At 42.8% G+C, this 27653-nt stretch overlaps 1 protein-coding gene across 3 annotated transcripts in view; it reads right to left on the reverse strand.

Moving 5' to 3' along the window:
* GHR (growth hormone receptor) overlaps positions 1-27653 on the reverse strand; it is a 120589-nt gene that overhangs the window by 25996 nt on the left and 66940 nt on the right. For 2 of the 3 annotated variants that reach the window (XM_035100740.3, XM_035100741.3), the window contains exon 2: positions 24303-24389. In XM_035100740.3, coding sequence (XP_034956631.3) covers positions 24303-24372 — 70 coding nt within the window. In that variant the 5' untranslated portion in view covers positions 24373-24389. Of the gene's footprint in view, positions 1-24302; positions 24390-26135; positions 26392-27653 lie in introns of those variants that run through there. The other variant, XM_035100739.3, reaches the window with a different exon arrangement.

The following is a 27653-nucleotide window of genomic DNA, read 5'->3' on the forward strand; positions in this document are numbered from 1 at the left end:
TCTCCGGCACTATGACCGGAATAGAAGAGACGGCAGATGTATCTTCCACGCTGAGGCTGCAGGAAGATGAAAATGGCGCCAGTTCCACCACGTTTAAACATGGAGCTGCCCAAATCATGGACACCAGGAGAGGAGAAGGTCTGCCAAGCTAAGGACTGCATTTCTTTGTGGGGCATTTTTCTGGGGGAGACATGCCAGTGGCCAGTGCAAGAGGTGAAAAGCAGGTGAAGCAACAGATTTGACCCCCCCCCCCAATAATTATTTATGGAGTTGTAGTTTGGTGATGGTGCTGGGAATTCTCTGCCAGAGATTCTCTCTCTCTCTCTCTCTCTCTCTCTCTCTCTCTCTCTCTCTCTCTCTCTCTCTCTCTCTCTCTCACACACACACACACACACACACAGAGAGAGAGAGAGAGAGAGGAAGAAGAAGAAGAAGAAGAAGAAGAAGAAGAAGAAGAAGAAGAAGAGGAGGAGGAGTAGGAGTTTGGATTTGATATCCCGCTTTATCACTACCTGAAGGAGTCTCAAAGTGGCTAACATTCTCCTTTCCCTTCCTCCCTCACAACAAACACTCTGTGAGGTGAGTGGGACTGAGAGATGAGAGACTTCAGAGAAGTGTGACTAGCCCAAGGTCACCCAGCAGCTGCATGTGAAGGAGTGGAGACGCGAACTTGGTTCCCCAGATTACGAGTCTACCGCTCCTAACCACTACACCACACTGGGTCTCAGAGAGAGAGAGCGAGAGAGCGCTCAGTGAACTATAGTTCCCAGGGGTTCCTGGTGAAAGCAAATAAAATCTGGAGAGTAAATATCCTCTTAGTCACCATCTGGATTCCTATACAGTGGTACCTCGAGTTACAAACGCCTCAGGTTATAAACGCTTCAGGTTACAAACTCCGCTAACCTGGAAGAGTGACCTCGAGTTGAGAACTTTGCCCCAGGATGAGAACGGAAATTGTGTACCGGCGGCACAGTGGCAGCAAGAGGCCCCATTAGCGAAAGCACACCTCTAGTTAAGAGCAGTTTCAGGTTAAGAACAGACTTTCGGAACGAATTACATTCATAACTAGAGGTACCACTGTACTTCTAGTCCAGGTATGGGCAAACAACTCCCATCAATCCCAGACATTGGGATCAATAGTCGGGGGTGATGAGAGCCGTGGTTCAACAACATCTGGAGGGTCACAGGTTGTCCGAACATGGTCTAGTCTCTTGTCCTGTAAACTACCTCCAAAGAACCTGACACTCTCCTTACAATGTGCGAAGGGAACTAGTGTAAAAACATAACAGGAATGATGTTAATGTCACCTCCTTTTGGCCTATAGTTTGTGGGGATTTTCTTATATATACAATGAATATATAATGGTTCTTTAAAAAAAAATAACTAGCAGAATCATAGAACTGTAGACTTGGAAGGGACCCCGAGGATTAAGTTAGTTCAACCCCCTGCAATGCAGGAATCTCAACTAGAACATCCATGGCAGGTGGCCATCCAGCTTCTGCTTAAAAACCACCAAGGAAGGTGAGTCCACCACCTCTCATGGGAGTTTGTCCACTGTCAAACAGCTCTTAGTGTCAGTAAGTTCTTCCTGATGTTTAGTCGGAATCTCTTGTAACTTGAGGCCGTTGGTTCAGATCCTACCCTCCAGAGCAGGGGGGGGGGAGCTTGCTCCATCTTCCATGTGACAGCCCTATAGATCAGGCATCCCCAAACTGCGGCCCTCCAGATGTTTTGGCCTACAACTCCCATGATCCCTAGCTTACAGGACCAGTGGTTGGGGAAGATGGGAATTGTAGTCCAAAACATCTGGAGGGCTGAAGTTTGGGGGTGCCTGCTATAGATATTTGAAGATGGATATGCTGAACTGGACTTACTAAAAATTCTATTTTTTTAAAAAATGAGTTTATAGAAAACACCAGTTACCATGCAAAAGATTTTGAGCTGATTCCCAGGCTGTTTTCACAAGGCTGCCCCCAAACAGTACTGCTTAGTCACACAACGTAAAGGCACCAGAATCCCGTGTTGTGCTTATACTTCGTAAATAACGAGATATGCATGTTGGAAGCAGAACTGTGAGGATTTATGAAAGAAATTCTCTCCAGCTGGCCTGCTTCCTCTTCCTTTCCCTTGCCAGTTTCCAAGCATCTAGCTTTCAGCTAATAAAACCGTAATTGGCAAAATCCCACTTGAGGGAAGGAAGGGAACAAACAACGCCTCACATTCGCTTTCTGCGAGGTCCGTCTCCGAGAGAGGTTGTTAGGATGCCGCAGAAGTTGATTCCCCAAACCCAGGAAATGGGCTGACTTATTAACATTTCCCTGCACCTTATAAATTAAGCTCAGAGAGGCCAGTAGTAGTTAACAGCCCCTTTATAACATGGTGCCCCTATAAAATGGAAACGCGGCCAAAGTATTACCAGTCATGTTTCCTCAGTCATAGGAACACAGGAAGTTGCTGTCTACCAAGTGAGCTAAGTGCGGTCTACACTGACTGGCAGCAGCTCTCCAGGGTTTCAAACTATGCACATGCCTAGCCCTTAGGATGGAGATGCCAAGGATTGAACCCAGGACCTTCTGCATACAAAGCATATGCTCTGTGGCTCAGCTTTTCTCACTGAAAGCTTGCTTAAAAGGAAAAGAAGTCTTACGTGACTTCTGGAAAAAGCCATCCTAAACATGAGGAAGGCTTTCTGCCAAGTCTACGTGAATGTGGTCCAGGGGAATACAGCCAGAAAGTATTTTGAACAGCCTTCACAACACACTGAAGCTTATACTTTTGCCTCCTTGAAAAAGAAGTGAAGTCGTCAAGTCAGGGTTATTTGTCTAAACCACCCCACCCCCCCCTTTGCACATACCGCACTCAAAGTGATTTGCAGCCGGTGGCAAATATGGTAATGACGACATCACTACTATCAACATTCAACAGCAATAATCAAGTCAATTGCAACATACTAATAATTCAGGCTGAGTAATATATCAATACATTGTCCTCAGAGTTACCCATGGCATGTTTAGGGGTACTCTCATTTTCCTACTCATATTGAAATACTGCCCCTCAATGAGGCCAAACTTAAGACTCACAAAATGTTTAGGGGCATGCGTACCCCTGCACCCCCCCCCATAAAAAGCACTGCATATATCCTAACTGGTCGTTAGGGTGCGTCCAAAATAAAGCCATCATACAGCAGCTAATTAGCCCATTGCACTAAATTTTGAGCTACTTCTGCATATAGCTGCTTTGGGCTGCAAGACACCAATATTGGTATAGGATAATTTTGAAATGTTTTTTGGGATCAGATATGTTTTAGTTCAACCATTCGTTTACACTGGTCCGCGAATGGTTATGTAGTTTAATATGCTATTGATATCCAGCGACTGAAATCGGTTCAGATAAGAGTTACGTGCCACCTGGGGCCATTTTGCAGAGAAGCAATTTGCCACTAGGAGAGAAATTCCTCAATGCTAGCATTATTCCGTTTCACTTTTTAAATGAACATCTTCCTTAGGACTGGGGCAGGAGGAAGACTCTATCAATATACAAAATTGATTATTTTTCAGGCTCGGAAAATCTTTGTCATTTATCCCCTTCATAAACATCTCTGTAACAGCACCTGGATAACTGACCACATGTTCCACTCTTCAGGATCTATACAAAACAGGTAACTGAACAGCTTGTAATTAAACTAAACATAAATGAAGCAGGTGGGCAAGGTCCATGAAAAACCATGGATTATGATGCAGTTTCCAGAGCAACAAGTTTCTTTCCAGCTCAAGAGTACGCTATTTATGAATGAACTTGAAATCCTGGCTATGAAGACGCAATGAATACACTACCTGAATATAACTATGAAGCGCTGAGGAATAGAATTTTGAAGGAGAGATAATTGGATATTGTGACAGGGGCTGATGGGAGTTGTAGTCCAAAACATCTGGAGAGCACCAGGTTGGGGGAGGCTGCTTTAGCGCATTGCTCATCAGCTGGTGGCTTGACATTTGATTAGAGAAGGGCTGTAGCTCAGAGGCCGAGAACATGCTTTGGATGCAAAAGGTAACAGGTTTAGGCAGTTTCCTATGCACACCTCAATTAAAGGACTGTGGTACCACCACTTCTCCCTTTTGTTATTTAGGGCTTTTTCCAATGAAGGAAAAAGAAGAAGAGGGAGAAAGGTACACGCAACCCCCGTTTTAGGCGGGACCGATAAGTGCGCAATTGCGCGCGCATGCGCATAACGCTGATCTGGAAGCGTCATAAAAGGCGTCATTAAAAGGGTGGAATAGGGGTGGGCAGGGCAGGGATGTTCAATTCCATGCAATTTCACACAAGCGCTCAACCCCCGTGCAAATTAGGGGTTGCCTGTATGCAGAGATGGAAAAGAAAAAAAGAGAAGTTGTGTAAAAAGAAACAAAGAAAAAAAGATGCTGGTTGCGCCTAGATTCTGAATTCTGGGTTTTTAAAAAAGCATTGAAGATCACTTTGGTACAGTTGATACTAATTCCCCACTTGCAAATGACGTATGCTGAATGTTCAGATGTTTTGGACTACAATTCCCATCAGCCCCAGCTAGGAACAGCTGTGCTGGCTGAGGCTGCTGGGAACTGCAGTCCCCCCAAAACAGAGAGAGCCTCATTGGAGAATGTTGAATAGGTCCCTCGCCTCTGTGGAGGTGGTGGAGAAGAAATAAAAACCAGTTTGGAGAGCCCCATGGTTTAAAAACAAACACTGTGCAGCAAAAACCAGCAGAATCACTCCCTCACATGGAAAAGTCTGGTCTGCAGGCCTGCTTAACCGCTCCTCTTTAAAATGTCTCCTCTTCGCTCTCTCCCCTCTGCCTGCCTGGCATCATGTTCTCCCCCTCCAGTCTGGCACCGATCTTTCTGGTATGTTCTCTTAAATGCTTTGACACATCCTGCGGCATGTAGAGGGCATCATGTTACCAATTAATGGCAGCTACTGTCTCTTACTCTTTTTTTCCAAATTCTGGGCTTCAGCTAATAAAACTGAAGGGGCATTTGAAGTCCTTCCCTCCTTTCTTTTGTTGTGTTCATGAACAAGAGGCAAGCAGATGGAAAGCATGTAATTTCTGGCCAGGAGACCAGCACACATCTGTGTAACTCGTCCATTTCTCTTGCCAAAAGCACATTTAGTCGGTGTTCTTGGAGCTGAAGCTTAGCCAAGAAAAGGCCCTTTTGTTCGTTTTGGTTTGATTTGTGCACCTGTCCAGCTTTTTCCATCTGAAGCATTTATTGATCTGTCAAATCTTTTTTATCTGCTGCTGCACCACCAAAAGAAGAAGCCATAGGAGTGTGCATGAGGACTTGGCACACCAATTTATGTTTATGACGCTACGTTTTATGCTCACGGTCTCTTGGTGAAACTGACCTTTTTGCTTGGACAAATAAATTGAACTAAATTAAAATGCATAAATAAAAAAAGGTAAACGTCCTGAAAAGAAACACCGGCAAAAGAAAACAGAGAAGCAAACAAAAGAGCACATGACATCAAGCTTAAAAGGAAAGAGTAGCTGCACATTTCAAAATATTTGTTCAGCCATCAGAAATATTTATGGAGGGGGGGGGGAGAGGGAAATGAATGTTCATAAGGAGCAGAGCTTGGTTAAGCACCAGAAAATAAACATCCTTCATTTAGGATAGTGCTCAGTTGAATCCCACCCCCCACCCACCCCCCAAAAAACCCACCCACAATTTTGTCACCATGTTTGCAAGTGGTAAAGTTGGTAGGCTTTTTTGAGAATGGAGAATGAACAGGGCTGAAGTGTGGAGTAAACTTCCTGGCAATGGGCAACCACACTCCTAGGGACCCTTGCTTCTTCATGATGGCACCATGTGATGATATGGTGTCATCGTAAAGCCAAGCAAAACTGAATGCTGGGTTCTAATAATAATAATAATAATAATAATAATAATAATAATAATAATAGTTATACCCCACCCATCTGGCTGAGTCTCCCCAGCCACTCTGGGCAGCTCCCAATTGAGTATTAAAACAATACAGCATTAAATATTAAAAGCTTCCCTAAACAGGGCTGCCTTCAGAAGTCTTTAAAAATTAGGATAGCTACTTATTTCCTTGACATCTGATGGAAGGGCATTCCACAGGGCGGGTGCTGCTACCGAGAAGGCCCTCTGTCTGGTTCCCTGTAACCTCACTTCTCGCAATGAGGGAACCGCCAGAAGGCCCTCGGCGCTGGATCTCCGTGTCCGGGCTGAACGGTGGGGGTGGAGACACGCTCCTTCAGGTATACAGGACCGAGGCAGTTTAGGACTTTAAAGGTCAACACCAACCTCAGGCACAATGGTCTCCCTATGTCCAGCAGTCAGCTCTGACCACTGAGCTGGACTTGGCTCCCCACTGGGTGTCTCTACAGCCTCCAGCTCCATGTCCAGATCGATGCAAGAGATGGGGGTCATGGACATGTGGAGGGCAAAATGGTACTCATAGCAGTCCCGGGAGTGCAATTATTTCTACTGCTGCCACAATAATAAAAGAGGACGTAATGGTGGCAAGCAAAAATAAAAGGCCAAAAGCCTTTGTGAAATTTCCCAAGTCCCTTAAAGTCGGACACAGTGGGGCAAAGCAGCAATGCTCTGGGAGGGTGTGTGAAACTATCACCCTGTATCCCACCCTCTGCTCATGCAACATTGCATACAACTAACTCAAATTATTATTATTATTATTATTATTATTATTATTATTATTATTATTATTATTATTTGAGGAAAACAAGCACTTTGAAAGGAGGACTGTAACAACCACTTCAAATCATTCAAGTGGAATGAATGTGACTTTAGAGCCAGAACTTAATATTTTTACAGCCACTGCATAAGGCACAGCATAAGATTCTTTAACTATTGTGGAACTGGTCCTGAACAGTTTCCTCAGCCCGCCATCCTAATGTGTTGACATGATTGCAGAGTCTTAAAATTAATCTCTTTCCTTTCTGAAGCGGCTGCAACACATCTTCTGCACATGTTTGTTGACAATTTGATATGGTAAGTGCTTTCTTTTGTATGGGGGCAAGCTATAATGTTATGTACTGAGCTGAATCCTAGAACAATAGGATCCAGGATGCAGCAGTCTGATTGGTCTGCAGGAGCCACCCAACCCAGCTCCAGGTGTAAGTGAATCAGCAACCTGATTGGCCTGCAGGAGCAGCCAATCAGGCTTCTGGCAGAAGTCAATCTGCAACCTGATTGGCCTGCAGGAGCAGCCTATCAGGCTGCTGGCAGAAGTCAATCCGCAACGTGATTGGCCCACATGTGCAGCCCTGAAGTAGCCACAGGTGCAGCCCTGAATGCAAGGACCATTGTGTAAATAATGTATATAAGCAGATGTTTTGGGGAAAGAGCCATTCTTCTCTTCTTCTCCTTTGCTACTACAAGCTGAATAAAGAGCATGAACTTCACTCTCAACTCCGAGTATATTTCATATAATCTTTGTCTATGTTGGGTATCAAGAGACCATTTCTTCAGTTAGGCCCCTGGCTTTGCTTTCTCTGGCAAAAGGCAGAGTTTTGAAAGTACATATGTGTACGACTTTTTCTGCCAGGAACATGTTTGGGCAGCTTAGCAAAGGGGCCAATGTTTTCCTCCTTTGATTAAAGGATCTCTGTAATGACCAGGTGACTGCCATTTCCCTTCCTTCCATATTTTATCCAAAATGCCAATTGGATAACCTCTTTTCCCAAATAATCTAACTATTAAAACTGCAGCATTAATCCCAAAGCAGCTTCGGGATTGATGAATGATGAATTGATGAGCTCTAAACAAAATAAAAAAAATCCTTCCAGTAGCACCTTAGAGACCAACTAAGTTTGTCATAGGTATGAGCTTTTGTGTGCATGCAGAAGTCACCAGACCCTTATGTATAGTCAGGGGGGGGGGTCTCTAAGGCGCTACTGGAAGGATTTTTTTATTTTGTTTTGACTGCATCAGACCAACACGGCTACCTACCTGTAACTTGATGAGCTCTGTTTGCTTCAGCAGGATTTATGAGTCTTCAAGTAGGATTGTTGCCCACAGAGCATTATTGTGCGGGCAACTGTCTGAGGGCCATGTGCTAGGGGCAGGTGGTGCCAGAGGCCCCTAACAGATACAAATTATAGATAACTGAGCATTTCATTTTGTGTGCTGCAAGGTTACGGTAAAAGAGCAAAATACAGCTGTACCTTGGATCTCAAACACCTTGGCTCCCGAACAAATTGGCTCCCGAATGATTGAAACCCGGAAGAGAGCGTTCCGGTTTCTGAACGATTTTCAAAAGCCAAATGTCTGCCGCAGCTTCCGATTGGCTGCAGGAGCTTCCTGCAGCCAATCAGAAGCCGCACTTTGTTTTCTGAATGTTTTGGAAGTCTAACGGACTTCCAGAATGGATTCTGTTCAACTTCCAAGGTATGACTGTATGTCGTTCTTAGCCTCGGTACGGTAGGCTACGCAAAAGTCAAAAGTCTGACCATTCTCCCTCCAGACAATCAACAGTGGAATATCAAAGCTCAAGAAAACATTCTAACCAAGCAAAAGCTTGCAAGGAAGGAATAAAGCAAAGCCAGTGAAAGTTCTGGCTTGGGGAGGAGATGTAGCCACTGAGAAACTGCAGTCATTTCAACCAATGCCTGTCTGACTGCTGGGTGGCCACTCACACATAAGTGATTCCCCCCGTAAAAAAAGAAGAAAAAATAAATAATCAAAAAGGGGGACAAGAGAGGACACCAATTTTCATACTATGTGCATACAGCAATTTATATGTATAGATGCAATTTTTGAAATAATCATCTGGCCATTGAAAGTCAGCACTGTTGCCAGGTGAATTTCAGAGAGCAGGGATTTATATAGCTTGGGGGCAGGGGCACAGAAAAGGGCTGACTCCATGTCCCCACCAAACAAGATTGTCCCCACCAGAAGAACATTCAAGAGAGCCTCCCCGGACAATCTCAGGCACACATAGCCTCATTTGCAAATGTTTTAATCCATACTCATGCAGCAACAGCAGTTGCAAGCGTCTCCTCCAACCAGACATCTTAAATAAAGTTTTGAGACTAAGCTAAAAAGTCTCACGGACAGAATGCAAAAGAGTGCATTCCAATCCGTCGACCCGCCCAAGAAGTCTAATTGCCCCCCCCCCCCCCGAGAACGCTGTCATTATGATTTTCAAAGGCATCTATTTATCTGGTCTAAGATGAGTACTCTGACCAGACACTGCTTGTGGTACTCTTGGAATCTGGGGTTTTACTATTCTGACTTCAAGATAAATGTCACTATGTTCTCCATAGCCATAGCAACATCACACATTGCCTGATGTCTTGTAACGAATTAAAGAGGTTTTCCTGAAGCTTCCAAGCATCAAACAGAGCTAGATTGTCCACTGTTTTTACAGGCATCCCTTCTAGAACTTTCTTCCCTTACACAGCCTCATACCGCCCCCCTAAAGTAAGTGTGTGTGTGTGTGTGTGTGTGTGTGTGTGTGTTGGAATGGAGAACAGTTCAACTCAAATGAAAGTTAATAATGAAACATTCATACACAGGAAAGGGCAAATAATGGTCAAATTAGTATGAAGAGAGAAATCTGTCTGGAGGTATGCGCCATATGCAAGAAATAATGCAGAAACATAGGGTGGACACAAGCACAGTTGTTCTATCATCGGGGTGGAGGCGTGAGGGCTCTGACAGAGTCCTCCTTCTGCCTCCCCAAAGCCAGCTGAGTGCTTACCAGGGCTTTGGGAAGGAGGTGTCAAATTTTGGCTTCACACAAGTTGCCACACCACCAAGGTCCGCCCCCGCTTAGGCTGAAAGGCATTGCCCAACTCTAGGCTCCTGAATGCTATTCCAGTCCCTGCAGTTAATTTTACAAAAAGATAACTGCATAGGATTTTTCAGTGGATTTGCAGAGTTTCTTCACTCCTCAAGCTCCACCACGTTAGCTGTTCTTATGCCGGGGAGTACTTCCTTTAACACCTATAGTATGCCACACACACCCCTCCGCTCTCTTCCTTTGAAACCATTCTCATCACCCTCCTTTTCCTTGTGAAGATTGAGGCACAATCTCTGACTTCCCACACCTCATTGTCTACAAGTATCTGAAACAAATACATATACTTTACTGTCTCCACTTCCTTCTCCTTCCTCTGTTGTCCCCCCCCCCCCAGCACACTGTAAGTTCCTTGGGGCAGGGAATCAGTCCTCTTTAAGGATGGGAAATACGTCAACTTCAGTTTCTCGTTTTTCCTATATTAAGTTTAGTTCTCTCCATTGGTTTGCGATTATTCAGGAAGTTCTCGTGAAAATTCATAAGCATATTTGCACAAATTTCTCCCATGGTACACATCTCTGCAAGGAAATTTCCCCCAACATAATGCATTTTTACTGTTAATTTATATGCACATTACTCATCTATCATCTAAACACACACACACATTACATGGCTAGACAACTGCATTAAAAAATTCACTGAAGCGAGAATTTGCAAGGATAGCTGTGTTTCGGTTTGCATATTGTTTGGGAAACTGCAAATTATGTAAGCTCACCTTTAAATGTGAGCCAAATCAAATATCTCCTGGAGCCACCCTCTTGTAAAACACAAAATACCACGTACATAGAGCTTCTTATGTAAATACTTCATTTTGTACCCAGATCCCAAATTACCACTGATGCAAAGTGATATTGGTCAAATCCCCACCAGCAGCCTCAGCTGCTGCTGTCAACAAATCTGGTAGCATTGGGCTTCACCAGCTCCTGGTAGCAGAAAGGCTTCACATTTTCTCTCTCCATCCCCAACAACTAATTGGGAAGCTTTTTCCTTGAAACAACAAAGCTCTTCCTAATGACTAAGTGCTATGCATCACTCTAGCAAGTTGTTTCATTCTGCATTCTGACCATATATTCTATGTGCTCAAACACTGCCATTATTTGTGCACTAGCTACAAAGGAATAATACTAACATGCACACTGACTGGACCAATTTGAAACCACCCATTATATTTCAAAAACAAATTAGAATGTCTAGACATGGTTCTTTTTGCCCGGCAGTTTTATTTTTCTGCATTAGACAAAAATAGTAATATTAAGGATGTACATGTACAGCAGGGGAGGTGAATCAAGAGCCCTTGCCTCATGTTTAATTATGGATGGAAGGCATCTGAGCCAGTGAATGAATTAATACAGGCAGAAGGTTGGGGAACAAATTAGCCTCCTAATATTCAGCGTAAGTGAAAATTCAGCAAAGGGGACTGCTGCCTTAGCTTGTCTTTGGTAAATAAAGTAAATGAACTTCAGAGCAGCCAACAGGTTTTTCTTAAACACCTATGCTTAAAACACCTTCTATGCACAACATAAAAAGATCAGCTGAAAACATTCAACAGTCTACCCCTGTAAGCCACTAAGCAGAAAATCCAGGAGGTCATTATAGCAGCCTTTTGCCATGTGATGTTGCATGTTCAAAGTTAAGATGATGGAAGAGGTAGGATTCATGAGAAGGAGTTTCCCGATTCATTGCTCAGCCTCTTTCTATCATGGGATTTTGAAACAATGTCAAAAACACAAGCAACAAAACACCGTAAAGAAGAGCAAAAGACTTTTCAGTTTAGGCGAGCGAGAGGTGACTTGACAGAAGTTTATAAAATCATTTATGGCATGCAGAAAGTGGACACAGTGCTAGAATTTGTGGACCTTCATTGAAAGTGAATATTGGAGGATACTCCTATACATTCTTATATAAATTGATATAGTGTTGTTATCCTAATAATCCTAATGTCAGTGGCCTACTACATTCTGTATAAACTCCGTCCAAACGCTATCATATTTATTCAAACAAAGTCTGTGCCTATAAGCAGTCCGTTCATAAGTTGCAAGTGATGTCATATTGTCAATCCACTGATTATAGGGTATCATATCTCTAGTCTTCCAGTTCATCAGTATCAATCTCTTGGCCACCATTAGGGTGCGTAGAATCCATTTTTGCAGCCCCAACCACACTACTGGTTTGGATGTTTGGATATAACACTTAACTATGGTTTAGTAATACGCAAATGAGCCTCAGTATCATGAGCTCCTTCTCCAGCACAGCTGTATGGATGTTGGAAACTTTTGCTTCCACTGTTAACCAATTGCTCTTAGTTGTCATAACCTTGGGGGGGGGGACTGTGGCTAGCCTTAATTATGGTTCAGGTAGACAAGCCAACTTGAAACCTTGATTGATGACTCTGCCTTGTTTGTCTATAGACACTAAGACTAGCCACAGTTTGGCATTTGAATGTAACAATAAACCATGGTTAACACTGACTAATGGGAACTGACAAGCAAGATCTCCATGAATTTGTCTCAATACCTTTTAAAGCCATCTTAACCAGTGGTCATGCCATGGTAGCAAAATTCCGAACAATATTTTCTCCAACTATGATTGTTTTCTTTAAGAATGAAAACGAACAACAAAGGGTTTTTTGTTTGTTTTTTAGATTTCATGTTGCTTCAAATCTTGATAGTTAACTTGACCTTTAAAAACCGCACACAAGAAACCCCCACCATAAAATATTCTAGAAGCCACTGTTGCAATGTCTGTTCTATCGTTTTGTTTGTGAAGCTCAATAAATAATACTCAGCTTCTGTCACAGTGTTTCACAATGTGCTGCGTGGCTCTCACGGTGTTGGCACAAGTCCTACCTACCTCCCACTAAAAGCTGAGCACCACCAGGAGGCAATGTGAATTAAACAAAGGCCTCATTAAACATAAAAGCCATGGCCTGGCAATAACAAAACTAAAAGATGGTGCCAGGTACGTCTCTCTGGGAAAAGCACCGTATGCTCAACATGTAACTGTTGGGAGCTGCCCAGAGTGGGTGGGAGAACCCAGCCAGATGGATGGGGTATAAATAAATTGTCATTATCATTCTTATTATTATTATTATTACCGTTTACCTTGGCTTGTGACACCTGTGTACACACAGACACACATATAGGACCCACCCTACTCCTCTGATTGCAAATTGTTTTAACCTGCCCTGGACTTTAAAGTGATTAAAGGGTAAGTAATCTAATACATGATGATGATAAGCATTATCATTCATTCATTCATTCATTCAACCCCCACTTTTACCCTGATGGAACTCAAGGCAGTTTAGAGTTAAAAATGAGTGCCGCAAAAAAAAAAACGACCAGGAAAAAACCCAATCATTAAAAACAATTAAAGACTGCTAGAAGTAAAACCATATACCTTTATAAATCTATTAAAACAATATGGTTAGAGCATGGTGCTGATAATGCCAAGGTTGCAGATTCAACCCCCATATGGGATATTTGTGCATTGCTGGGGGTTGGACTTAGAATCATCCTCAGGGTCCCTTACAACTCTACAATTCTATGAATTATTGGTACCAGAAGCACCAGCCCTTTCATTAAAAGCAGTCGGTTCCTAAAAAGCCTGCTGCAATAAAAAAAGTCTTCATCTGGCAGTGGAAGGACAGCAAGGAGGGAGCCAGTCTAAATTGTCTATGGAGGGAGTTCCAAGGTCTGGGAGAAGCCACCGAGAGGCCTTCTCCTGCATCTCCACCAAGCGTCCCTGTGAGGGTGGTGGGACTGAGAGAAGGGCCTCATCAGAGATATCATGTATGAGGAAATACAGCATTTCAGATAGCTTGGACGTAAGCCGTTATGGCTACATAAGGTCAAGCCGCAGGCTCAATCAGCTTGCAAGCATTTCAAAACACAACTATTGCAAAGTCTGCTAGGACAGAGACCTAGGAACGAGCCCTGGCAACAGCCCATCTCCCTATCAGAGAGTTGTATAACAGTTTATGTGCCGCAAACTATTCTGCAGCTCTAGCATGGGGAGTACAGTCAAACGTCATTGGTTGCCGTGGGTGGTACAGCAGTTGGCTCCGAGCAAGCGTAACCTTGTAAATAGTACCGTAGGCGTGCCGGCCGCAGTGGCAGCACATTTACTGGGTACATTTGCATATAATGGATCCATCTCTGCAGAAGAGATTAGATGCTTTCATAAATGCTCTTCAGCTGCCTTTTTTTTTTTACTTCATCACCATAGTCATATGCATTAAATGCCTGGCAAATTGCTAGCGAATTCTAAAAAAAAAGGAGAGAAACATAAAAATCTGATTGCTATTTAAAATATGACGCTGGGGGAAATGGCCATGGCGTAGTTAGTTGGAAAGCCAACCTCTATGAATACATGTCACACCATGAGAGCCCGAGGCTCACCTGAGGAAGTTTAAGTTACAGGTAGGTGTTGGTCTGACATAGTCGAAACAAAATAAAAATAAATCCTTTCAGTAGCACCTTAGAGACCAGCTAAGTTTGTCATAGGTATGAGCTTTCGTGTGCATGCACACTTCTTCAGATACACTGAAACAGAAGCCACCATACCCCGTTTCAGTGTATCTGAAGAAGTGTGCATGCACACGAAAGCTCATACCAATGACAAACTTAGTTGGTCTCTAAGGTGCTACTGGAAGGATTTTTTTAATTTTGTTCTGAGGGAGTTTGTTGGTCAAGTCTGACAGACTTCAGATAATAATAATAATAATAATAATAATTATTATTATTATTATTTATACCCCACCCATCTGTCTGAGTTTCCCCAGCTACTCTGGGCGGCTTACAACAGAAAAATGAAATAAAATAATCTATTAAACATTAAAAGCCTTCCTAAACAGGGCTGCCTTTGGATGTCTTCTAAAAATCTGGTAGCTGGTTTTTTTTTTTTGGACATCTGATAGGAGGGTGTTCCACAGGGCGGGCACCACCACCGAGAAGGCCCTTTGCCTGGTTCCCTGCAACTTGGCTTCTCGCAACGAGGGAACCACCAGAAGGCCCTCGGTACTGGACCTCAGTGTCCGGGCAGAACGATGGGGGTGGAGACGCTCCTTCAGGTATACTGGACCGAGGCCATTTAGGGATTTAAAGGTCTTGAGTACTGTTCTGTGGAGGGATTGGCAGTGCCAGTGACATGTAACAGTTTAGGCTGTTGACCACAGCAGAAGCAATCGGAAGGTTGGCCTAACAGCGACATCTTTTCCAATGAGTGCATGGTCAGTTCTTTGCTCCAGCAATTGCCTGCGATCAACGAAGTCTTGCAGGATTATGGTTTTTTAAATACTGTACTGGAGGAAAAAACCTGGACGACAAGACTGTTTATCTACTAATTATCCACCTAATAAGTATATATGCCACCCTTCAAATGTAAGACTCCAATGGCACTGTGTAATAAACCGTGTCTGCACATCATATACAAGAATTTCTTATTTTCTTCAGCCATCTCATCAGGGACAGTGATCTCCCCAGTCTACTGAGGTACTGGGGTGAACATTGGCTTGGAACCCTTTTCACAAGCTCCTGTTCCTTCCCATCAGCTTTGCCAAGTGTGAACCTTCTCAACTGACCAAGATTTCTACCCTTACTTGTCAAAAGAGCAGTAAGTGGTCAAAAGTGGTCAACAAAAGAGGTTTAAAGACTGTCTCAAGGCAAATCTAAAAAAATGTAGTATAAATACAAAAAATTGGGAAACACTGGTCTGCGAGTGCTCCAATTGAAGAACAGGCTTTACCAAAGGTGTCATGGGCTTTGAAGACACTCAAACTCAGGATGCAAGGGAGAAACATGCTAAGAGGAAGGCATGCTTGGCAAATCCACACTGTGATCAATTCCCGCCCAGAGACCAATGTCCCCACTGTGGAAGGACATGTGGATCCAGAATTGGCTTCCACAGTCACTTACGGACTCACTGTTAAAACCGTGTTTATGGAAGACAATCTTACTTGGCTACGAGTGATTGCCAAAGAAGAAGAAGACCTTCTTACTGCTGCGGCCCAGACCCCTGCAACTGAGATCAGGGAACACGCAACAGGTGTGCACTTAGGCGTGGATCAATGGCCCTGGATTGACTCCAACAGGTCTAACTAACCCCTCACTTTCAAGCCCTAGGAGCCCACTACTGTATGGTTTTTTTTTTCGCATTTAGAAAAACCTTTATTTACTTATAAAAATTACAGAGAAAAAAAAATACATAAGAAAGTACATACAAAAGCACATATTATTCAATTACAAAAACAAAATATATATAGCAAGTAAACAGTATTTTCAGATTATACCATTATAAAATCAGCCTCAGAATCTCGGTAATTTAAGATTTGGTCTTTACAATCTTTATAATCTTGAACCGGGAAGCTCGAAATATAAAAGCCAAATAAGAAGAAAGCAGGAACGGAAAGAAGACAAACGGGAGGAAAGATCCCAGGTAAGTCATTGAGTAAGAAAAAATAGGGGGGTAGAACAAGGGGGGGTGGGGTAAAATAGAAAGGAAGGGAAGAAGGGAGAAAAGGGGGGGAGAAGGAAAAATGAGAAAAGCAAAAGTAAGGAAAGTAAAGGTAAGCATAATGTAAAATAGAATAGAAGTACGACTTCCAAACACTTATCATCGGTTCCCTCTCATAGTTAAATTCTATTAAGCTTCTCCTTTTCTTTTTAATTGAATATCTTTCTCTATTCCCATCACCTTATTTCCTATCCTCTTGTGTCTCTTAATCTAAGCATATCACCAACTTTGTGCTTATTTTTTGTTTATAAAAATTCTCATCCACATATTTCCATTCATCTTTAACTTTTTGTTTAGGTATCCTTCTGATCGTTGCGGTTAGCTTTGCTAATGTCATGTATTCAGTCAGTTTTAAGTACCAATCTTGAATGGTTGGGATCTTGTCTCCTTTCCAATTTTGGGCGATCAGCATTCTGGCTGCCGCACACGCATAGAGTAGTATGTTCTTCCTGTCCGTCGGTATATCCTCCGGGATCATGCTTAACAGCAGGATCTCGGGTTTTTTCTCGAATGTAAATCTCAGCATTTTTTTCAGTTCTTCATATATGTTTGACCAATATGAGCTAATCTTACTACAGCTCCACCAGCAGTGGAAGAAGTCTCCCAACTTCTCCTTACATTTCCAACATTTATCTTGGTTGTTTCTATAAATTTTAGCTAATTTGGCTGGTGTAAGGTGGTACCTATAAACCATCTTCCATATATTTTCTCTTATTGTCATGCATGCTGTAAAATTTATATCCGTAATCCATAATTTCTCCCACTGTTTGGCATAGATTACCCTCCCTATATCTTTAGCCCATTTTATCATTACATCTTTTACTATCTCATCTTTCATTTCCCATTCTAATAAAAATTTATAAATTTTTGCCAATGGTTTTTCCTGATTTTCCAATAATAATTCTTGTAATTTTGATCTTTTATCCTCAAATCCAATTACTTTATGTCCTTTAAAAATCGATTGCAATTGAATATAATGTAACCAGCTTTGACAATATTGCTCGATTTGATTATATGGTTTTAGCTCATATTGGTCATTTACTTTCCTAAGCAGTTCTTTATATGTCGGCCAATTACTCCCTTTGGGTTCCTTGCTTGTCGCTCACATTTCTACAGGTGAGGCCCACCATGGAGTTTTGGGCTCTAATAGGCATCTAAATTCCTCCCATATATCTAGTAGGGGTTTTTTAAATACATGGTTTGTATTTAAACTACTGTATGTTTGCAACCTTACTTTCCCAACTGCAGGATAGGAGTCACAGATCGAAAGCCATTCCATGCTAATTGAAAAGACACCTGCAGTAAGAATCCGAAAGCCCTTAAGTTTGCTAAAGTCTGCTAAAATGAATCAGCAATGGGGGTTGAATAATGCTAACCTGCCTTCTGATCTAAAGGGCGCGACAAAATGGACCGAGGTGCAATTGAGTCCTTTGTACCTTTGTAATGAATCAAGGGGGGAGGGATTATAATGGCTCGCATCTGAAAATCAAGCACAATCAAATGCAAACAGAAAACAAACGCAGAAGAAGACGCAATGAATCATTGCAATCTAGTTAAAGAGAGAGGGGGAATTATTCTGCCAGCAATAGTGTCAGAAATGGATGGGAAAGTTTTCAGTCTAAAGGGTGGTTGTTTTGCAGGGGAACTTTATTTTTACCTTACTCTGAAGAAGTGTTAAAGAGAACATCGTAATATTGGATGAAAGAGATTCACAATTGGCTCATAATCTGAGAAACAGGCCTAGAATTCACATTGAATAGAAATTAACTCAGCAGCATAAAAAGCCATGAGGTCAGAGTCAACCCTTCCATGGTGCCCAGGATGCTGTGATTACCCCTGAGCAAAAAGGATTTTCACACTTGTAATCCTGCAGGTTCACATCCACTCGCTTGACTCTCAACCTCTGCAGGTGGTGTTAAAGGGGCTTCTATGTGCATAGAGCTGCTGAGTTCTTCCAAGTGATAGAGGAAACCCATGTGTGAAAAGCCTGGGTGTCTACAACTGTGAATTCATAAAAGCCTCTTCACATCTTCCGCTGAGTGCACAGAAGAGTGGCATGAAACCAACAGGTGTGATCCTTCGCTCTAACCCTTGGTGCATTCAGTGAAGGTGTGGAAAAGGAATGCAGATGACTTTTTTTAAAAAAGGACTATATACAGGGGAGAGAGGACAAACTGCCTCAGTGAGGAGCCCGTGTGGAAACCAGTACTCTTCCAACAAACAAGTCAGTGGTTATTTGCCAAAAGAGCCATAGGGACATTCCATCAGAGAACTCACAAGAAGTGGTTGCTGATGAGTGTGGCGTATAGGCAGTGGTCTGAGCTGAGCTAAGAATCAGTATGCATTGGATGAATGCAGTAGCCAGGACTGAAAAGCAACCAGGACATAGGACAGGGGAGAAAGCCAGAACTCTGAACAAAAGGGTAAGTCAGGATTGAAGAGCTAACCAGCACGACAAATCAAGGAATAAGTCAAGAACCAGGATCATAGTGTAAGTCCTGTTACATTTTATTTTATTATTTCTCTAAATATTTTTTTTTATCCTAATATACGGCCCAAAACTCCACCTAGAGAAGCTTACAGATAATTTAAATGGCGCCTTTTTTAAAAAAACACAAATACATGATATGAAAGAAAAATGGATTGGGAGGGAAGAGGAAATAAGAAGTCTCCAGGAAAAGTTTTTGTTAACAAGTTCAAATGAGAAATTTTGAGTGATCCTCAGGATACATCTTCCATCTTGCAGGGGAAGGAACGGCAGCAACCAACTTAGTGGAGGAAAATTATTTCTCTTGCCTTTTTCTTCAGCTGGCCCCAGTAACATCTGCCCTACATAAATTACAAGAATCCTAGCCACCTTCCAATAAGTTCCACATAAAACTTAGAAGATGTCGAACATAAGGCTAACAAAACTAAAGGGAACAGAAAACAGAAGAGATGCTATTGAATGCTGAACATTCCACTAGGTTCTCTCCCGAAGGAACAAGATAAGATAGATGCTGGTGGATAAGGCAATTCTAGGGGATTTGGACTATAATAATAATAATAATAATAATAATAATAATAATAATAATAATAATAAAAAATTATTTATACCCCACCCATCTGGCTGGGTTTCCCCAGCCACTCTGGATGGCTTCCAACAGAAAAATGAAATAAAATAATCTATTAAACATTAAAAGCCTCCCTAAACAGGGCTGCCTTCAGATGTCTTCTAAAAATCTGGTAGCTGTTTTTCTCTTTGACATCTGATGGAAGGGCGTTCCACAGGGCGGGCGCCACCACCGAGAAGGCCCTCTTGCCTGGTTCCCTGCAACTTGGCTTCTCGCAACGAGGGAACCGCCAGAAGGCCCTCGGTACTGGACCTCAGTGTCCGGGCAGAACGGGTTACAGCAAGGAAGGTTATAATGTGAGCCTTCGGCAGCCCAGCCTCATGGGTGGAATTCTAAGCAAGTAATCTCTATTGGGCCTTGAAGAAACAGCCATAGAGGAGCACAAGGAGGAGCAGAAAAGGAAGCCACAAGAACCTTAAGAGCCTGATGGAGCCCCTTCTAGTCCAGCATTCTGTGCTCACTATGCCCAACTAGAAACCTGTGGGAAGCCTGCAAGCAGGACTCAATCAAAAGAACACTTATCCCCTCCTGTGGTTTCCAACAACTGGTATTCAGCAACATTATTGCCTCCAATTGTCAAGTCCTGACTTGTCTTCGAACAGCTAGCACTGAGAAACATACGAGCAAAGAGAAGCTTTCTTGCACCAAGTCAGAACACTGGCCTATCAAGTTCAGTATTGTTTCCGCTGACTAGACAGCAGCTCTCCAGACTTTCAGACAAGGCCTTTCCCCCCCAGTGCTACCTAGAGATGCCAAGGATTGAACTTGGGGAGTCTATAGCCTGCAAATTATGTGCTCTACCACTGAGCCTTTAAGGCAGCTGCATAGTTTCATCACAAATCTAAGAGACACGATTGTTATGGCAGCAAAGTCAGGTCCGCAGTAGGAGGGGAGGAAACCTACAGCAGATAATGATTTGTGGAGATGTAGCACACCAAAAGCTAATTTGTTTTTTGTGGCAAGGATTATCTTGTCCAAATGCTGCTTTGTTTTCTTTTATCATGTGGTCTTCCCTTTATCATGCGCTCTTACGAAACATTTCTCCTCCAGAGTGATGAATTATTACTCTCCTAAGGGCAGCGCAACAGAGGTTTTAAATGGACCAAAGTTTCTTACAGAAGCAAAACAAAAGAGGATGTGTCCAGCTTCTTCCACTGGCAAGAGATCATGTTTCAAAAGGGCCTATCCTTGCTTGCATATAGTTCCATAAGCTGGCAGGAACAGAAAACCTTATTTTGCAGGGAGCAGGGTTACTGCCGCTCATTTTCTCTCCATTTTTGTTACCCTTTTTCTTTCAATCTATCTCTTCGTCCCTGCCAAACTGGCAGCCTTGACAGCTCACTCTTGATAGATGTTTGACCTGCTCCCTTATGGATGCCTTTCTCTCACTCTTTCCATTTCCGCTCCCCCCCCCTCTGAAACCTACATGAAATTACCCTGTAGGCTTCTAACCTTGAGCGGCCACCATGCTGGTTTCTTCTACAAATCAGATAAACTGATTAAGTTCAGGCAATATCCCTTTTCAGATGTTCTGAGTCTTTCCATCATGTGAAGGAGGAAAACAGGGCTCATGAGATCTTGCCAGAAGTTGCCACCACACAACCTAGGTACATGATGCTTCAGTGGGGGGAGGGGGCATGGTGGCACATCCCATTTCACCTCAAGCAGCAAAATGGGAAGGTGCTGGGGAATAAACTTGAGACCTCCGGGGTGCAAAGTGGCCCCTCTACCTCTGTACTCTGGGTACATTGTACATTGTACATTGACTCTCTTAGAATAAAAGAATTGCTAAGTTGGAAGAGACCCCGAGTTTCATCTGATCCAACTGTCCTGCAATGCAGGAATCTCAGCTAAAGCATCCATGACAGATCGCCTTCCAACATCTGCTTAAAAACCTCCAAGGAAAGAGAGCACAACCTCCCAAGGGAGTCAGTCCCACTGTTGATCAGCTCTTATTGTCAGAAAGTTCCTCCTGATGTTTAGTCGGAATCTCCTTTCTTGTAACTTGAAGCCATTGGTTTGAGTCCTACCCTCCAAAGCAAAAGAAAACAACCTTATTCCATCCCCCCTGTGGCAGCCCTTAAATTCTGAAGATGGCTATCATATCTCTTCTCAGTCTCCTCTTTTCCAGGCTAAACATAACCCAGCTCCTTCAATCGTTCCTCCTAAGGCTTGGTTTCCAGACCCTTGATCATCTTGGTTGCCTTCCTTTGTCCTCCAGCTTGTCAATATCCTTCTTAAATTGTGGCACCCAGAACTGGACACAGTATTCCAGGTTTTGCTTTTGTCTGGGCGCCCCACTGCCTGTGCTTCTTGTAGCACTTTGGCTTCAGGCTGGCCTCTTATCTACTGCATAAATGTGACACAGAGTTGAGAACGGTTCAGATAAATATCTTAGCAGAGTTCAGGTTTGTTCCCACCCCCAACTCCCGAGGCCACAAAATATGGCTCTGAATCTGGAGCAAACGTGTGGAGCATTCTAGCCCTTTCTTTCCTTGCGAACAACTCGGATTTTACTATTTGCAACAGAAGGAGTGAAACGAAAAGGCCCAATGAGTTTCTGAATGCCTACTTCTTTTTAGTGCCCATTAAAAACCGCAGCTATGCTAACAACAGTAGCAAAAGATTCCCTACAGCTCCTTGGCTTGGGCAAATTCCTGTGAAGGTTGATAAAGCTCTCCCCCCCCCCCAGCCTTTTTAGCCCCCAAGGAGCATTAAGCGATCTGAAGAGTACTGTTCCTCCATTCTTACACATGTGAACAATGTTAAGAATAGTTTTTTAAAATGTCCCACGCAAGACAGCCGCAAAATATCTTCCTTTCAGTGCAGTGTACTGGAACAAATAGACTGCACTCCTTTGCTTGGTTCCACATCTAAGAGGCCTCTCCACAGTTTTGGCAGTCGAGAGGCATTCCAGCTGCCTGGCAAACACAGCCCCCATGTTAAAAAAAAACAAAAATTAGCATGCAGCTTTATAAATCAGACAAGACACTAGTACTCTTTTAGGCAACTCGATATGCGGAAACCCATTCTAGTTAGTTGTACGCAAATAAACTCCCCTAATACTACCCTCTCCAGACCTCTCAGCATCAAGCGCTTTCAGGATTGTACCTCCCTTGGAGAGAAATTATTTATCTGGTTTCCCTAATCCCCCAAGCCTCTTAAGCTCTTGGAGGAGTTTGAATATTACTTGAATTAATGAGGCATTCACCCAGCGTCCATTGATCTTCCTGGGCTTTTTAAAATTTTGTAAAAATAGAGCTGTAATCACAGTATATCACGACACCAGGGAACCCCGTTAAGATCACGTTCAAGGCCCAATTCAGAGTGGCCAGATGCACTTTATTTCAAAAGAGGCTCCTAGAGCAGGCACCCCCAAACTCGGCCCTCCAGATGTTTTGGGACTACAACTCCCATCATCCCTAGCTAAAAGGACCAGTGGTCAGGGATGCTGGGAATTGTAGTCCCAAAACATCTGGAGGGCCGAGTTTGGGGGGTGCCTGTCCTAGAGAATGAGGTTGCACAAACGCCAAGCATTTAAAGGAATGACCTCTCCCAAAGAATTTCTGGGAACGATGCTGGGAATTGTAGCTCTAGAACTGGTAAAATAAGTTTCCCAGGATTATTTGGGAGCAGCAACGTGCTTTATGAAAGAAGCACGAAGAGTAGAAGTGTTGCTCAAAAGTATGTCCCACTATGGGGCTCACTCCCAGATAATCCTCAACATGTTTACTCAAAAGTAAGTTCCGCTCAAAACAGTGGAACTTACTTATGATAGCACTACAATATGGCTACCCCTCTGGAAATAGCCTCCAGAAGATCACGGTCCCAATTTTGCCCCAAAACCATGAATCTAGGAACTGTAAGGAAGGCAGAAGCTACCTATTCCACAAATATATTCCATTTTAGTCAACCAAAGTCCCAACTAAATGTCACACACAGATAGATGTATATTTAACTCATCTCCACAGCTACTGTTTGTAAAACGTATAAATACTCAAATTGTAGCAATGGAGTCTGCAGGGAAGCACTTATAACTCCCCCTTTTGCGGTCTGGCTGCCCATTAAAAGAAGAATTCCTGTGATGAAAAGCAGCTTTTGATTAGGGAAAAGTCTGAGACGATTTAGAGGATGAGGCTGTCGCCTCACAATATATCAGAACTTGATATATACATATATCTTTTCCAGATACCTCACCTTAGCTCTCAAAATGAAAAGCACAAAAATGAAAACAAAAACAACTTGTAGGTCTTAATGCCACCAGGCTTTACCGATAAATGAGCTTTTACAAAATCACTTTAAAAAACAGGCAGGGAAGGACACAATCTTGGAGGTCAGTCCGTAACTCTGGAGTCACCACTGAAAAGGCCCCATCCTGAGTTGCAGATGGTTTCCAGCTCCTGTTCTCTAGGTAGGGTTGTCAGACTCAATAGAGGATAGGACTTCTGTGCCTTTAATTGCCCTGCTCTCTTTTAAGTCTGGAAACCTTAAAGAGAAACCAGCAGACCCTTTGTTTAATTTCCAAGCAAAGGGTCTGCTGGTTTCTCTTTAAGGTTTCCAGACTCAAAAGAGAGCAGGGCAATTAAAGGCACAGAAGTCCTGTCCACTATTGAGTCTGGCAACCCTATCTCTAGGGTACACTGGCCGTGTCTCTTGATGATGACCTCAACCAATAAGGCAGGTTCCTATGAGGAGAAGTGCTCTCTGAAGTACGGTTCAATGCTAAATCATTGACCCAAGCAAGGTAGAAACAGCAGCCCCTAGCATGAAAACTATGGTGAGCAAATATCTTCCGTCAAGTACATCACACGGAGCTTAGCAACAGTGCCTCAAAAGCTTTTCTTCACCAACACTCACCCTTGCTTGTGGAGAAGGAATCACTCGCAGACACCAGTGCCAGAATAAACAGCAAGAGTCGAAGATCCATGCCTCTGGATTCCACAACTGTAAAAAGAGACAATTGGCAAGCTCATTACATTAACCACTTATAAGCTGTGAAATTCTGTTTCACCTGTCTCCTAGTTTATTGGGTGGCTGGATGGAGTTGAGGAGGAGATTATAATAAACGTTATTGCCTTGTAAAATTTTACTGCCTATTATGTAAATCCCACTCTTGGAGGGAGGCTACTGGGCCAGGAATTACTGCAGGAAATGAATAATTTCCATGAGCTATATCGGTTTAATAATGGTATAACTGTCAACAAAGAAGTCCGGGGATTGTAGCTGGGTGAAGATGGGCCAGATTCCATTAGCGATCCATCTGCCCTACCCATATAACTATCATTTCCTGGCAAGGGATGGGCAGGGACTATTAAACTAGTACAGATATATGACGTCAGTCTAGCCAATTTCAGAGAATAAGAATACAGTGGATATGATCCAGCGAAAATTAAGTACTTTTATGTCCTGCTGCTTTCAGAGAGAACACCAACCTAAATCTTTCCAGGTGAAATCAATGGACTTTAGCAATGTTTCAATTCTTCTCACAATTTATTTATAAGCATTTATAAACCACCTAATACTTTATTTTTAAAAACATCACTTAGTGTACAACATAGTAATAATAAACAACAACATTAAAACGGAAACACAATATAATGCCCGTGAAAAAAGGTCAGCAAAGGACCATATAAAAACAAGGTGAATGCAGCCGTTATAATCCCTTTGTAGAGCATTCCACAGATGGGGTGACACTGCAGAGAAGGCTCTGCCCCTCTTTGCCTTGTATGAGACTTGGAGCTCTTAAGACACAGGCAGATTAGGAAAGGGAGAGACAGTCCTTCAGGTATTTTGGTCCCAACCCATTAAAGTTCTACCACCTTGAATTGGGATTTGGAGCTGATTGGGCAGCCAAGCTAGATCTTTCAGAATCTGTATTACATGATCCCATCTGGCTTTAGCAGTTGCTGTTCTGACAACTATGGACTGCATTAGCTGAAGCTTTCAAATGGCCTTCAAAGGCAGTCACATGCACAACCGTCAATCCAGAAAGTTTCCAGAGTGTACAACCGTAGATAACTGTGCAACTGACAATTTGTATGAGAATGAGCGCAATCTATTCCAAATAAAGCCATGAACAATGTTTGTGGGTATCTGCTATTATATCGTGTAAAAGAAGGGTTAAGAACTTAATTCCATTTTGCACTTTTTTCCCCTAGGGAAAAGACTTTCGTGCTGTCCTTTGCAAATATATTTATGCATTCTCCCCAAACAACCCATGGCAAGACTTGCAACAGCAAAAAAGAAAACAGAAGTAAGCGCGTCTCAGTTCTTGCCCTTGAAAAATGAAATGCACACAGATTTCCACATAATGGGACCGATTTTGAAGGCTTTCCCTTGCCCAATGGAAACGAGACAGAGCTCTTCGCCAGCTGGAAGGAATTAAATCCCTCCACAAACTTCCACAGTTGCAAAAGCCCTCAGGCCTCACAGCTATTCCTCTCCCACAGCTGACAGCAGAGGCCAATGGCAAGTGGCTAAATGCCAGCAATGTCAGAATTCTCCTCATTAGATCAAGCTCCGCTATGCTTAAAACAGATGCACAAAACTCTTTTCCTGTTCTTTTTTTTTTTTGCATTCAAAACCAAAGTGTTCTGGACCTCACTGCACATACTGAATTCCTGGCTAGCCTTTAGACGGCGATTATGGTCACATAATGGACAACTTCTAAAACGAGGAGCACATACTGACCCAATTTAGCGTTCCCTGCCCTGGTGGCTTCCAGATGTGGCTGAACTACTAGTCTCATCATCCCTTGAGCATTGACTATGTTGGCTGCAGCTGATGGGAAGTTGTCGTCCATAATATCTGGAGGGCACCAAGTTAGGAAAAGCTTCATCAGCATAGCCAAAGCATAGCTTGGCCATTAGGAATGTGCTGCAAGTCATCTCTCTTTCCTCTTCAAACAGACAAAGATTCCTTTTTAAAGAGCAAATGCAGTTTGTCAAGAATCTCATCACAGGGACACATTTCTACATAGCCTTTATACATGCAAATGTTTGGAGAGCAAAGCAAGGATGAGACAAAGGAACATGAAGGGAGGTTTATTTATTTTATTTTTTTCAGATAAATTTTTATTATTTTCTCAAGTTCATTAACATCAAACAAATTATAATCCACATATATGCCAAGCTTTGACTCCCCCACCCCCTCGGCAGGAAATCTATTTCAATCTACTCGCACATTTTACAACTTTTCAGTACCAAATCAATATTGTAGGGTCTATTTCAATCCTGCCAGTGTCTTTAGATTCTTATAATTGTCCTTTACATAACCCACAAATTTACCCTACTCTTTTCTGAATTTTGTATCATCCTGATCTTGAATTCTGCATGTCAGTTTAGCCATTTCCATATAATCCAACATCTTCACTCGCCATTCCGCAATCAAAGGTAACTCTTGGGATTTCCATTTTTGGGCTATTAATATTCTCGCAGCCACTGTAGCGTACATGAACAGTCTTTCGTCTACTTTTTTGATTTCATTTCCCATCACCCCTAGCAAAAATGCATCGAGTTTTTTTGGGAACTTATATCTAAATTAGTTTTTAACTCATTGTAGACCCATGATGGGAGGTTTATAGTTACCAATGGACTAAGGAACCTGATTCATGGTGCATTAAAACAGAACAAACCGGTGGCAGTGGGGGTTTGTGGTGTGTTCTGCAAGATGTCTTTGACACAGTAATAGTGCAGTAGTAATGGATTGATACCAAGCCATCCACACATCATTCAACTCTATGAGTTGTTTTGCAATGCTTTCCCCAACTTTATGCATTATTGCCATCTGGAGGCGGTGTTCTTGCTTTATAGGGCAACTCAAACAAGACCAAAAACCCACACCCTCAAATATTTCTGATATGCAAAGTTCCAGGATTAGCAACAAAGCAGTATCAAAGCAGCATGCCTGCCCCTACACTTTTGCAGGCACAAGCAGTATTGTGTATAACCGCCTCAATACCATAATGCACACACAATATAAAGGGTGCCCTGAGAAGCCTCAGTGTTGAGCTGGAGTCTCATGTGCACATTTAGAGACACAGAACTCTTCAACAAGAAAGAGTGTTGGCAGTAGAAAACTGAGCAATGCAAGTAAGAAGGGGTAGGAAGAATGCAGATGGCGATTGGATCGGGCCCGTTGTAGCTACACAACGCTGTGGAAATGCTACTTACTGATCAGATTCAAGACATGCAAAAAATAATACAGTGG

This window comes from Zootoca vivipara, chromosome 10, assembly GCF_965207765.1.
Source record: "Zootoca vivipara chromosome 10, rZooViv2.hap1.1, whole genome shotgun sequence".
Lineage (NCBI taxonomy): Eukaryota > Metazoa > Chordata > Lepidosauria > Squamata > Lacertidae > Zootoca > Zootoca vivipara.